The sequence below is a fragment of the Pundamilia nyererei genome, unplaced genomic scaffold (assembly GCF_000239375.1).
Source record: "Pundamilia nyererei isolate P.nyererei 1_Seehausen unplaced genomic scaffold, PunNye1.0 scaffold00085, whole genome shotgun sequence".
NCBI lineage: Eukaryota > Metazoa > Chordata > Actinopteri > Cichliformes > Cichlidae > Pundamilia > Pundamilia nyererei.
In genome coordinates this window covers 485839-500353 of record NW_005187486.1, presented here as the reverse complement: position 1 = coordinate 500353, position 14515 = coordinate 485839, and the positions used below count along the sequence as shown (strand labels likewise).

At 39.6% G+C, this 14515-nt stretch overlaps 1 protein-coding gene across 1 annotated transcript in view; it reads left to right on the top strand.

The window, feature by feature from the left end:
- LOC102196071 (aryl hydrocarbon receptor-like) overlaps positions 1 to 13907 on the top strand; it is a 106558-nt gene extending 92651 nt beyond the window's left edge. The window contains exon 11 of the mRNA XM_013912287.1: positions 12765 to 13907. Coding sequence (XP_013767741.1) covers positions 12765 to 13841 — 1077 coding nt within the window. The 3' untranslated portion in view covers positions 13842 to 13907. The remainder of the gene's footprint in view (positions 1 to 12764) is intronic.
- The last annotated feature ends 608 nt before the right edge of the window (positions 13908 to 14515 follow it).

The window sequence follows — 14515 nt, the reverse complement described above, 5'->3', positions numbered from 1 at the left end:
CATTATATATTGAACCTCTGGCTCAAGCAATATGACAAGAGGTAGAAATAAAAGGGGTCTTTATAGGAAAAAGGGAACATAAAATAGGATTATTTGCGGACGATGTAATATTGTATCTGAGGGACTTGAACACCTCCCTTCCTGAGCTTCTGGAAGTAATAGCAGAATTTCATGAATGCTCGGGATATAAACTAAACATCGCAAAAACACAAAGGATTCACTTCAATTATGTACCGAGCAAAGAAATTAAAGAAGGCTTTAATATCAATTGGAAAACTAAAAATATCAAATATTTGGGTGTCTTCATAACAAGAAGCCCAGCTGCATTGTACACTTCAAATTATTTTCCGATCACGGATGATATTTGAAAAGACTTGGAAAGGTGGTCAACATACCCTTTGGACTTTAGCAGCAGAATAAATGTGATAAAAATTAATATAATGCCAAGGCTGCTGTACATTTTCCAGGCACTGCCAGTTGAAATCTCATCTCAACAGTTCAAGGCCTGGGATAAAATGTTGTCGAGATTCATATGGGGAGGCAAAAAGGCAAGAATACGCTTCTCCACTCTGCAGTTGCCAAAGGACAAACCTTAAATTATATTTCCAGGCAGCACAATTACGCCCTTTATGCCTGTGGTGTGATAATTCATACACTGCAAAGTGGGAACAGATTGAGACACAAGATAGCACGGACTATAATGTCCAGACACTGTTAGGAGAAAATACCTTAACTGACATTATTAAGTCAAAACTCGATCCCATATCCCAGTTTTCATTACAGATGTGGTGCTCTATTGTCAAACATTTAAAACCGCAAAATGGCCAGAGGAAGTTGAGATGGAGAGCCTGGGGTTTTAAACCAGGACAATATGACAAGGCTTTCAAAGAGTGGACCAACAGGGGCCTAACTGCTCTCTGTTTAATTACCAAAAAGGACAAAGTCAGGAGCTTTCAAGAGCTTAAGGACATGTTTGAATTGGAAAACCGGGATTTCTTTCGATATCTACAACTTCGAGATTATTACAATAAAGAGATAGCTGAGGCTGAGATGATTAACCCTCTAATTGAAACGATGTGCGACGCCTACCAGCAGAAAACTACTAAACTATCATCCAAATTATACTCTAATTTGATGAAGAATCAAAGATTTACCTCTTTATATGTAAAGACAAAATGGGAACAGGAACTAAAACTGTCAATTACAGATGAAACATGGTACCAGTTATGTGGTTCACTTCAAACGTCTACAAATTCCCTACAGTGGCGGGAATTTAATTGGAAATGTCTTATTAGGTTTTTTATCACTCCTCACATTAGGAGCAAGCAGGTGGGCACACAGCAGCCTTGTTGGAGAAGCTGTGGTGAAGTGGCAGCTAACCACTCCCATATCTTTTGGTCTTGTTCTAAAATTATTCTGGACAACAGTGAATGATACCTTACAAAAAGTCTTTGGTTACAAGGTCCCTGAGGACTGTACTGCTTTATTTTTAGGAAATATTGATGATAGAGTTGAAAGAGAGGACTTATATTTAACTAAGCTTCTTCTTACTGCAGCAAGAAAAGCCATTACTAGGCTGTGGCTTAAGCCCGAGGCCCCAACTTTCCTTCACTGGACAACATAATTCAAAAAGTATGTATGGGAAAATAACTTTCGCATTACGACTAAACTACAGCTCTTCACTCAGAACTGGAAGAAGTGGTCAATGTTGATCATTTCTGACGCAAGAAATGACTTTACTCTCAACAACAACGACATGTATTCCCCTGTGGATTTTTATGGATGTAACTTTTATTGTTATTATTAATATTATTATTATATGTGTGCTTTATCTTTAGACCTGCATATAATCTGTACGAGGTGTTCAGTGGCGGAAACCGATATTATTGTCCTTTATGTGGACAAACGTTCTAATCTCTACAAATTTTCAACATGAAGGTTTTGGTTTCACAAAATTATGATCAAATTCTAACTTGAAATGGGGTTTCTGCGGCCGAGCTAATCTCCTACTCACTGTAACTCCTCCACTGCCTCTTTTCGTCTTTATCATTTTTTATGTTGTTGTTTTTATCTTGTTCTAACTCTTTTTTTTGATTACTATGTAATGTTCTTTAAGTATTTTCTGTTTGTTAAAAAGAAGAAAAAAAAGCAATGCTAATAAAAAGAGATTTGCAAAGAAAAAGAAAACATGGAAGTCCGAGCTCAGATTTTCATTGGTAGTTACCAGAATGTCCGTGATTAGAAATGAGTACGTAAAGATTGAGCGGTTTGGAGACAAAGTTAGAGAGGCAAAGGCTGAGATGATTTGGGCATGTGCAGAGGAGGGATAGTGGATATATCTGAAAAAGGATGTTGGAGATGGAGCTGCCAGACGGGAGGAACAGAGGAACATTTCACTGAACAGCATTACTATTAGACTGATCACTTTGACCCATTGTTGTAGTTTTTCAAAGGTAGCAGCAGTAGTTTTACTGTGGTTGCAGGTTTATTGTAGCTCAAGTACTTGTGACTATGATGTGCTGATAGCAGAACGAGTACTGCAGTGTTTTTAAAAAATAATAATAGCAGCAGAAACCAGTCACATCAGCACGAGTACTCATGCTTAGATGTGTGTAAAAATCTGCCAGATTGTTTATGAAGTTCTGATCTCAGCAGTAATTAAGTATCAGACAAATGATGAAGGTGGCGATGGTGACGATGACAGAAGTGATGATGTTTATTCAGAGGAATGGGTTCACACTCAGCGAGGAGCCTCCATCAGACTCTTTAACATCATCACAGCACGTACAGCACAAGTGGGTTCTGATTTCAAAGGAACTTTCTTTTTTTTCAGCACCCGAGATAAAAGAACTAAGTGGTTAAAATTTTGTATTTAAATATTTTCTTCATTTTTTTTAATTAAACGAGCACTGTGTTGATCAATCCTCAAAATTAAAATGGGATTGTTATTGTTTTGTTTGTTATATTTTTTTTTACATTTTTGTATTTATTTTATTATCAATATTTGTTATTTTTATGCTTTATTTATTGTTGTTTATGTCTCTCCACTGCCTCACAAATTTAATTTGTTTATAAGTATTTATCTGTTTATCTATCCTATAATAAAACGCTTCAGCCTCCCCCACCAACAAACTGGCTGGAGAGGTGGTCAGAGACAAAGGAATGTCTTTGATCCTACAGTTTGAACTAAGACTTACAAATTTAAGTAACACAATGACAACATTCAACAATTTGACTCCAACAGTTGTCAACAATAACAAATTTCACTATTTATTCTGCTATTTATTTATTTATTGTTTTTATATTTGTATTTATTTACATTATATTGTCATTATTATTGATTATTTTTTATCTTTTATGTCCATCACCCATTTACACGTATCTTTTTAAACATCAATTCTTTCATTACTGTTAATATTGCTCTTTCTGATCATTAGTTAGAATTACCTTATTTCTTCCTCTCGTCCCACAATTTCAATTTTTAGTTTATTTATTTATTTTTATTCTTACACCTTTTATTTCATTAGCATTTATTATGATTAATTAGTGTTTTTCATTTAATTTTTTTTAAAATATATTTATTTATTTACTTTAACTCTACGTAACACCCTGTCTTCTTCACGCCCTTACTCAGCCTACTAGTTAGGGGGACAGCAGTAATTAACAGTCACTTGTATTTAATAAATAAAGACATTCGTCATCACTTCCCTGGGCGTCCACTCGCTGTGTTTCAATCAGAGGACCTGATTGAAGACTTGACAGCGGCAGGGACAATCTGTTCCCGCCGGCACACCCCGTGTTTTCCTGACCTCCACAACCTCTCCGAGTCTCTTCCTGTCACCCAGTCAGAGCTGCCACGGCGGATCTGAGGAGGGGCGTGAACAGGCCGCCACGTCACTCTGCCATTGTCGGAGCTGTTGGCACCTCAGTGCAACACACACACACACACACACACACACACACACACACACACACACACACACCTGCATGTTAGTGTTTTGACAATAAGAGCGACGAGTGATGGTCCTGTCCTGTAGAGTTGTGCGTCTATACTGAGTGTGTGAAGCCCTCTAATTTCATCTAGCGCCTCTTTCCACAGCTGGAAGCAGGCGTTTTTAGAAGGATTAATAAGTACTCACCTCGTCTCACAGGTGGACGATGGCACCGCCTCAGAGGACAGGTTCCAGCAGCAGTCTTTGTTCTGCTTTGGTGAACTCATCATTCAGGTTCATCATGTGCTGCAGGCTGAGGACATTAAGAACGCTGGTTTGGTGTTTGAAGCTGTTTGGTTTTAGTCTTCTTAGGCATCAACTAAAACAGACTTGATTCATTGCTGAAGCTGCCATATTTGTGCTACAACTACTATTCCCATTCCCAGCCAGAGGTGGCTAAAATTAGAGACTTTCTTTATTTAAATAGAAGTACAGATACCTGTGTTAAAAAATACTCAAGCAAATATTTTTATTCGAGTAAAGGTGAAAAAGTACAGGCTCTGAAATCTCCTCAAAGTAAGAAAGTCAAAAGTAGTCTAATAACTTTTTGTTAAGTTAACTGAACCTTGTGCTGTATTAATATAATAATAAAGTAATATTAATAAATGAGGATAAAAATGTTTCAAATTTAAATTCCAACTCTGATCTGTTATGTAGGACATAAGCAGCGAAAGTGAATAAAAAAAACAAAACTATTTTCTGCTGCCTATATTGTAGAGGGTGACCTTAAATAGCGTTCAGTCAGGGGTTACAGTGGGATTCATCAGGTGGATGAAATACAGGCTCAGCTCAGGGAAAAGAATCATAACTCACAATAATTTCTAATATGAGCTCCAGTAGGTTTTCTTAGTGCACATGATGTCAGCTGACCGCTCTTTGTATAAAAGATCAGATTTGAACACCATCAGGTTGGTTTTCTTGGAGCTGGACATTATCACACTTGGACAAGACGATTGAACACAGAGTTATCCAAGGAAGCCACATCCTTCACGTAAATGAGAAGATCATGCAAGTACACATATATGCTAATCGGTCCTAAGTAAGAAAGAGTTTCAGTAAAGCTATCAATAGAGGCCAAAACAAATGTTCACATTGGGCTGTAAAAATTGTTTACTAACGAACCCCAGGTGGTGATTAGTGGAACTGCAACTTCTGTCAGCTTCTTTTAATTTTTCATCCCCAGAGGCTGATGCTTGACCTGTGGTCCTCAAACTCAAAGCCAAAAACGTTCACTCCCACCAGCCCACAGTTTTCATCATGATCAATAAAATTATCATTAAAAATTAAAAAAGGATCCAATTTTAGTTTTATTGACGTAAGAGCCACATTTTGAGAACCATTACTACTCGTGCTGCTGCTCCGCCTGCGGTCTCATCCTTTTCTAACAGACCTGCTTCGCCCTCTGGTGGCCAGCAGCAGAAACTACACCAGATCTGCTCACAGCCTTTAGTAAATATCACAGCGTGTTTCACTTACAGCTTCTGGTGCAAATAATGAATACAGTGTAAAGAAATTATGGCTGTAAAACCGTTTGAAAGCAATTTACCAAAAGAAGAGAGAATAATGAAAAATGAGCACAGCAGCTCGGGAAAAATACTGATAATCAGACTAAATTGGTTAGTGAAATAAAGAGCGACTTTAATGTTCCTCTCTGCAGCAGCAGGGGAAGAATATAAAGCTAATCCTCCTCCTCAGGGATTATCTTCATCTTCCACTGTCAGGGTTTCTGTCTTACTGTAATCCTCCGGCTCCATGATAGTCTGACAGCTGTTAACACAGACACCCAATCAGCTGGACACATTTGTGAGACAAGGAGGAAGTAAAAGTAAATTCAATATAGGTGAAAGGAGTGTTGGTACTGGTAGTACTGTGTACTGGGAACAGAGGAAGTACTGATAGCAGAATTAGATATAGAGGAGATTTAACAGTGATCACAGACGTAGTCATTGTTGTATTTTCATAAATATATGAATGAAAAAAAGTGTATTTGTTGATTTTATTGTATTCATTATGAACAATAATACCTGGAATATTTAAATAAGATCATCAAGTAAGATTCTTGGTAAAGATTCTGGGTTTTTATTCAGAAGGAAACAAACGGGAGTAAAGTTTTACAGAGATTTTTGATGTGATCGTTTCTGGACTCTGAAGTTTGAGGGCACATAGAGGAACGGTGCCGCTGTTTTACACAGATCTGATTGGTCACTAGGTGGTGGATTGGTACATGATTATGTCTCATTTGGAACATAATCTGCTCCGCTGCTTAAAACGTGATCCACCTTGATAACATCGAGAACAGACGATCATCTCCGAAGTTTCAACCTCTGGTGAATCTATCAAGTTACATAAAACTTCTTAAAATCCACAAACTGTTGCTCTGTGCAGATTAAAAGCTAACAAGATAGAGGTTAATGCACACCACATCAAACTCTGTTTGGCTTTTAAATGAAAATAAAACCAGCTCTTTTCCTGCTCCACCTGAGTCTCAGTCCTCAGGACATCATGGGAGTCCTGAGGGAGTTATCGCTCATACCAAAACACACTGATGCTCCTTCGTCCTTGTCTCATTGACCTGAATTACTGTTTTCAGAGAGAAACCTGAGCTCAAATTGTATTGTTTTTGTTCACTGGGTTAAATCACTCTCTGCGTCATTGGGTCTGCTGGGTTTGGGGCTGATAGTTTGCACTGCTCTTTGTAGAGTTCTGGTTATTATTGAAGTGAACTTGCTGAGTCGTTGTATATAAATTATAGTGAACTGTTAATAAAGTGGAATGGAAAAGTATTTCCCTCTTTTCTCATTTCTTAGTTTAGTTGGTTTTTTTTTTTGCATATTTATCAAGCGTGCATATTTCAACCCATCAACATATGTTAATATTAGACAAAGAAACCCCCAAGCCAAAAAATAGCTTGTCTCACAAAGTAAAGCAGGATAAAAGATCTCAAACACCAACACATCAGGCCACGAACTAAAGAAACAGCTAAGGAACAAAGTCAGTGACATGTATCAGTCTGGAAAAGGTTACAAAGCCATTTCTAAGGCTCAGGAACTTCAGTGAACCACAGTGAGAGACATTATCCACACAAAGAAGAAACCTGGAACAGTGGTGAAGCTATGGACTAACATTACTCCAAGAGCTTCGATGGCTCATCAAGGAGGTCACAAAACAAAATGTAAAGGACTGCAGGCCTCCTTTGCCTCAGTTAAGGTCAAAGTTCATGATTCAACAATAAGACAGAGACTGGGGAAAATAGTCTCCATGGGAGAGTTCAAGGAGAAAACCACTGCTGACCAAAAAGATCACAAAGGCTGGTGTCATATTTACCAAGAACACCTAATCAACCCAGAGAAAATGTTCTGTGGACTGACTGCTTCAGGACGACTTGCTGTAACTGATGGAACCATGAATTCTGCTCTCTACCAGAAAATCCTGAAGGAGGATGTGCGACCATCAGTTCATGCTCTGAAGCTCAGGAGCACTTGGGTTCTGCAGCAGAACAACGATCAGAAACACACCAGCGAGTCGACCTCTGACTCGCTCCAAAAAAACAAAATGAAGGTTTTGGAGTGGCTGAGTCAAAGTCTGGAGTTAAACCAGATTGAGAAGCTTTGACGTGACCTTAAACAGGCTGTTCATGCTGGAAAATCATCCAGTGTGTCTGAATTAAAGCAAATCCGCAAAGAGTGTTTTTGCAATTTCCTCTGCATCCAGTTTTTAAAAAAGACGCAGACACTGATCATGAAAGCACACAAATCACCCTTTCTTATGATGGAACATCTGATCTCGAAATCTCGAAAACAGATTTGTTATATTTTGATTTAGTTTTGAGTTTTTTGCTTTTCGGTTTGTTTTCAGTTGTTTTCTTTTCATTTGGTATATGGTCAGTATGTGGATGCACCGACGCCTCCTCAGGGTGGTTATAATGATAAATACTACAACTGAAGACATATTTTTTCCATTTTTTCTTTGGTGATCCAATTTTTTTCCACACTTAAATGCAGCTGTGTGTACGAACCCTGCTGTAAACATGCAGGAACATCGGGGAGATAAACACAGTGGCGCCTGCGGTCAATCAAATCTGTCCAGACCTCCTAATTCTCTGCTCTGTGGCCCAGTTTGGCTTCAATCTCTTAAAGCTCCCATCTCCTCACCCACACCACACCACACCACACACCAACAGCACACCAACAGCGCTGCGTGGTGAATAATTGACGAGTCCTGCCTCCTCTCCCTCCCTCTCTGTGTTTCTTTCCATCACCCTGTCTTTGTGTTGTCGCTCGCCGGGTTCTCCAGACCGTGAAGACCCGCCCCTCCCTCTGCTCCATCACGTCCACTCTCCACCTGCTGCTGGCTGGATGTTGACGACTGTCAGCAGGTAGACAGACGGACGGAGGGGCAGGCAGGAGCAGCAGCTGCTGGTAAGATGAAACCGTTCTGTTACGGTCAGACAAACACAGACTTTTTGGAGGTTTTTATCTCACAGGCTGCATCTGCTCCTCATTCTTCTTATTTCTCATGTTCAGGTATAATTTTATTAGAGGACGACATAGTGAATGAGTCTGCTGAGCATTCGTTTCATTTAAAGGATGTTTTTACTGCCGTCGCCCTGATGGGGACCCTTTTTTTAAAACTGTGAGAGTGCTCGAGTCATGTATGTGATTTTGCTTTCTCGCTGCACCCAGTTTTCTATACTCAGATGAACTTTATTCATTCCCAGAGCTGTAATCAATAAACTCCTTTTTTTAATGAATAGATGATTATTAGTTTTTTTGTTTTTATCAACAAAATCAGTTTGGTGACACAGGAGAGCAGTGATGCTTCTCTGGTATTATAACATGCTGTTAAACCTCTCGGTGCTCTATTCTATAGGATTTATGTTCAAATTCTGTTGTTATTAAAATCTATCAGACTACTTTTGACATGACGTCTGAATTCACGTTTGTCCATTTCAGAGGAGTAGTGCAGAGACGCTGCAGCTTTTACTAAATTATGACGAATCAGTCCGGCCCCCTGATGGCTTTACAAAGTCTGACAGTTTGCACAAAAGGACTTTTGTTTTTTTTACTCTGTGTTTTGCACCTGCAGGCAGATGTTTGAATAGTTTTCAGTGCCACAGTCAGCAGCCTATTTCCTGGAAATCTTTCTTGGAAAAGTCCCAAAATCCTTTAATCACAACTCTGATCATCACATCAGGTAAAGATGAAAAATATTTTTCCATGTTTTTTTTTTTAATGATAAATATTTTTGTCAGTTAGTTTAATTATGGTGATTCTCCATCAACAGCTTCACTTTAGCCTCCCGACGGCCACAGCTTGTCATGTCTTTGCATTTTGCTTCCAAGCAGCCAGACTTTGTTGTCATTTTTTAAAGTGGTCTTGATCAATAGTGCTCTGATAGTTTTTACAGTTTTATGTTGTACATTGGATGTTTTTTCATTCACTTTTACTTCAGTCCTTGTAACTGACCGTTATTGGAGGAATGTTTTTTTTTATTTGTTTGTTAAAAACATAATTTTTTCCCATTTCTTTAATTGAATTTTGACAGAAGGTGATTCTCAGAGAGCTTTTAGCTGAAAACTTGCATGGTGTGCAGTCTGACCTTAAAAGATTTGAGGAAACTCCAAAAGTGGATAACAAAAGAACAAGTCTCAGTCTAAAGAAAACTATCTACAGTATCTGAAAGTCTTGTCCTTGAGACATACAAAACAACCTGAGAGATGCACCTGGACCTTCATCTACTGTTCACTGAAGCCTCAGAAATGGTGTTAGTGGAAGGAAGCCATGCTTAAGGAGGGAAACAGGGAGAAAAAGCTGATATCTTGAACATCTTGTCAAAATGGAGAACCATGTCTGAAGACTAAATGAATCACTGCACCTATTTCTCATTCAAATACTGCAACACAAGTTCAGGAAAATAGTGAAAATATGTCAGAAAACCAAGAGATTCCTGTTATATCCAGTGGATTTGTTAAACTAGATTTTTTTTAATATACTAACTTTTAATTACTTCCAAAGGTCCACGTGCAGTGCCTTTTTACCCACTAGGGGCAGAAGCTCACTTAAAAATTGTGTTTTTACTGCAAAATTTCACCAGAACTAATCAGCAACTTTTTAGTTATTTATTTTTTCTTTCATTATATTTTTAATTACAAAAAGGGTTGTAATATTAGGAAAAATAACATTGCAAAATAATATATAGCACTGCAACCAAAAAGCAAAAGTGAAAAAATATATTAATAATTTAATTAAATCAAAACTACTGAACATTTTAAAAGATAAAAACCTCTTAGGCTTCAGATGTCCAGTATGCATTATTAAATAATCAAAAAAATAGCTTCAGTATAACTAAACCTTCTAAAATGTGTAATTACAGCATCTCTTTAACTCTGTAGAGCTGCAGCAGCTCTTATTTAAATGATCTCTGACGCAATGTGACAGAGTAGCCCAGGCGCGACCCAATCTGGCTTTGCAGACTAATGAGAGTGGGGCATAACTCAGCTTTTTTTTTTTAAGTGAGTCTGCGTTTCAGTTTAGGTTTTACTGAGCATTACTTTCTGTATTAGTGAAGTTCTAACTGCGTGTAAAGTTGACCTTTTTCTTCTAGTGTCTCATACGCTTGATGCCTTTGTCCTCCAGTCCTCTTGTGTATGTCTTCATAGTTGATGCAACTCTTTTTGTCTCTGACTAGTTCCTGTTTTACTTTGAGGGTTAGAGTTTTTTGGAACCTGTGCTATATTTACTTCTTTTGTCTGAGTGATTCCTCAATCAGCCCTAAATAGTCCTGTCCTCCTCTTTGTCGCCTGTAAATGTTCATGTTTTTTCCCCATGTGTTGCCTCATGATGTCCTTTCCCCCATCGTTGTTACTCCTGCGCAACCTCTTTATGGCAAAGGTGGTCTGTCTATTTGGACAGTTAGTAAAGGGTTTTTGTTGTTTCTGTTAGAGTTGTCTGATTTGGTTTTAACACCCAGGGGTGTTTAAATGGATGTTCATTTAAACACCCCTGGTTGAATGGCAGAGCTGTGATTGAATGTGGGGGGGAAATCTCAGATTTTTTAACATCTGTTTTGTAAATGGATGATTAGTTAAATCTGACTGCTGTTTTTTACAATAAAGGAATATTTTCCCTGACCCATTTCTGATCATAGATCAGATTGGAGGATATTTAAATGAGTTTGAATGAATTTAAATGAGAAAATCTAAAAATTCACCTTTAAAAAGTTTGCAGTGTCATCAAGGTACAGTGGCTCTCTCTCTTAGCCTTTTAGGCTGGATTTCTCATTTATCTCATCACAGATAGTACTGCATATGTCTTTATGAAAATTTTAAATTCTCAGCGCTGTAAAGAAGTCCTGCTGAAAGCTGTCATTTGTAGATTAGTGGATTTATGCTTTGAAGTCGAGCTCCCACACAGGGTCACAAGATTAGTTTAGGAGCTCCTGTGATGAAAAAAAAGGATTATTTTTTCCCACAGTTGTTTTAGTCAGCATTTACAACTTTTATAAAAACAAAGAAGATTCAGGTCTAACTCACTGTACATTCAAGAACAAATGAAGGCAACAGCATTTATAGGTAGAGATCTCCAGCTATCTGTTTGTTTGGTTGTTTTTCTCAGTTATAAAAATGTCGATTCGTCAGAAACACAGAAATATACAGATGGTCAGACGAGACAAAGATTGAGCTATTTAGGCCAACAGTCCCCGACCTCTACTGTGCCACGGACCTGTATAATGTCAGACAGTATTTTCACGGACCGGCCTTTAAGGTGTTGCGGATAAATACAACAAAATAAAATGATACGACCAAGACAAAAACTGTGGTATTTTGTACATTTAATAATAAACACGAATTCACTGTGTAATTGTGTAACTTTATTAGCAGTGCTGACAACACTGAGAGTAACCTCCTCCTCTCTGCCCCTTAATGCTCTCTGGTCGCTATGGTAATGCCTAACTTCTTTTAAAATAAGCCACACAACTACAACACTGGAAAAGACCCAGGGAAACCGAGTTAACGATAAAAACCCTAAAAACCATAAATTTCACATCTCAACTCTCACGGTCCAGTACCAAACGACCGGTACCGGTCCGTGGCCCGGGGGCTGAGGACCGCTGATGTAGGCCACATTGACCACAAGTATGTTTGGAGGAGTAAAGGTGAGACTTTCAAACCTAGGAACACTATACCAGCTGTCAAGCATGGTGGTGATATCATCATGCTCTGGGGTTGTTTTGCTATCAGTGGTACTGGTACAATGTAAGCTGAACAAATTTCATGGAATAATATAATAATATAATAGAGGAGGACTAGCTCCAAATTCTTCAACTTCACCTCAAATCAACAGCCTGACAGTTAAAACTTGGACACAGTTGGGTGTTCCAACATGACTATGATACCAAACAAACATCAAAACTGGTTTTGGTATGGATAAAGCAGCCTCACATTAAACTTCTGGACTGGCCTTGCCTAAGCCAAAGCGGATGATGCATAAAAGCCAGGACCGTGACTGGAAACCAACCAATTTAAATGAACCCTACCAATTCTGCAAAGAAAAATAGTCAAAAGAGTTTAAATGGTTACTCTTTGTTCAAAATGTAAAAAGTTGAAAACATAGTTGAAACATAATGCTTCATTTTTTTCCTCTTCTAATCACTGCAATCACAAATCTTCACACTAAATCTATATATATTTCCTGCACAGTATGAGATTTGTGTATCCATGTCACAGTCCTGAAAGAGGTCACTGAGTGGTAAAATCCTTCCTTGTTGTTTCAGAGAGCCATCATGAAGCTGGTTTTGCTCCTCCTGCTGGTGACGGAGGCATCCTGCAGGTCTCACAGCTCTGGGTGTGAGAAGGGCTGTGACTGTCGTGGAGACCTCAAGTTCACCATATGCTCAAGGGCTTCCTTCACACGGCTCCCCAGCCGAGTGCCTCCCAACACTGAACGCCTCGACCTGTCTGACAACTGGATCTCCATCATCCCCGAACGCACCTTCAACACCACTCGCAAACTACGGGTACTCCTGCTGCAGAACAACAACATCAGCGTGGTGGAGGATGGGGCCTTCTCACAACTGGAGTTCCTCCAGAAGCTGGATCTGAGCTGGAACCAGATCACCACTCTCTCTGAGGGATTCTCCATTGGCCTAGCCTCACTGCAGGAGCTGCAGCTGTCCCACAACCGACTGACCACCCTGGGCAGCCGGACCTTCCGGCACCTGGACAGCATCCAGCGATTAAACCTGACCAACAACAGCATCCAGACCATTCAGATGAGGTCGTTCTCCTCAATGAGCCTCCTCCGACAGCTCCACCTGCAGGACAACCAGCTGACGTCTCTGAGGAGTGGCACTTTCTCCATGCTGCGCTCTCTCGAAGTCCTCAACCTGGCCGGAAACCAGATCAGTGAGGTAGAGACTGGTGTCTTCAAGCCACTTGCCAGCTTGACGTTACTCAACATTGCCAAGAACCAGCTGACCACCATCTGCTTCAAGACTTTCCTGAGCATCCACACCTACAGCACCCACCTCCTGCTGGAGGGGAACCCCTGGAACTGCGACTGTGACCTGCAGAGAGTTTTCCGGAAGCTGCACAGCATCCAGCGGCTCTTCCTGGATGACTACTACAACCTGACATGCAGTTCGCCACCTGACCTCCAGGGCTACCTTCTGATAAACGTGGATGATGAGCTGTGCATTGCTGAGACGGTCACTGTGCTCATCATAACCATCACCGTCATCATCACCCTGCTGGCTGCCATGCTGATGGGTGAGAGAAAGAGGAGGAGGAGGAAGAAGAAGGGATTCCACTGGACGCAGCAGGGAGACTTTTCAGACGAGTCAGACTACTGAAGCAACTTCTGTTTCTGACTTAAATATATCACTCTTTCTTTTCTCGCACTGTAGTCTGATGGTATTTTCAACCAAGAGTGCTCATAGCTAGACTAGAAGTGGAGTTTAAAAAGTCCAGATAGAAGCCTCAGTGAGATTAAAAACCTGTATTTCAAAAGTGACTTGGCCAAGAAGGCAGCAGAGATTGTATCCATCCATCCATTCATTGCATTCTACATATGTGAAGCTGGGTTGTGGTCACAACAAATCTGTTTTTAACTGAGGATTTCAGGGCATGAACTGATGGTCGGACATCCTCCTTCAGGATTTTCTGGTAGAGAGCAGAATTTGTGGTTCCATCAGTTACAGCAAGTCGTCCTGAGGCAACAAAGCAACTCCAGACCATCACACTACCACCACCATGTTTGACTGTTGCTGTGATGTTGTTTTTATGAAATGCTGTGTAGGTTTCTTTTGTTCTTTTTCTAACCCTTTCCAGACTGTTAGATGTCAGTGACTTTGATTGTCAGCTGTTTCTTTAGATCATGACATAATGTGTTTCTTTTTGAGAATATTGAAATCAGGTTCAATTTTATTTTCTTGATTCAACTGGTGTGGTCGTAATCAGGTCTGGGTGTAACTAGTGACATTGAGTAACCACATTTTTTTGGAAGGCTATATTCAGAGTCAACTTG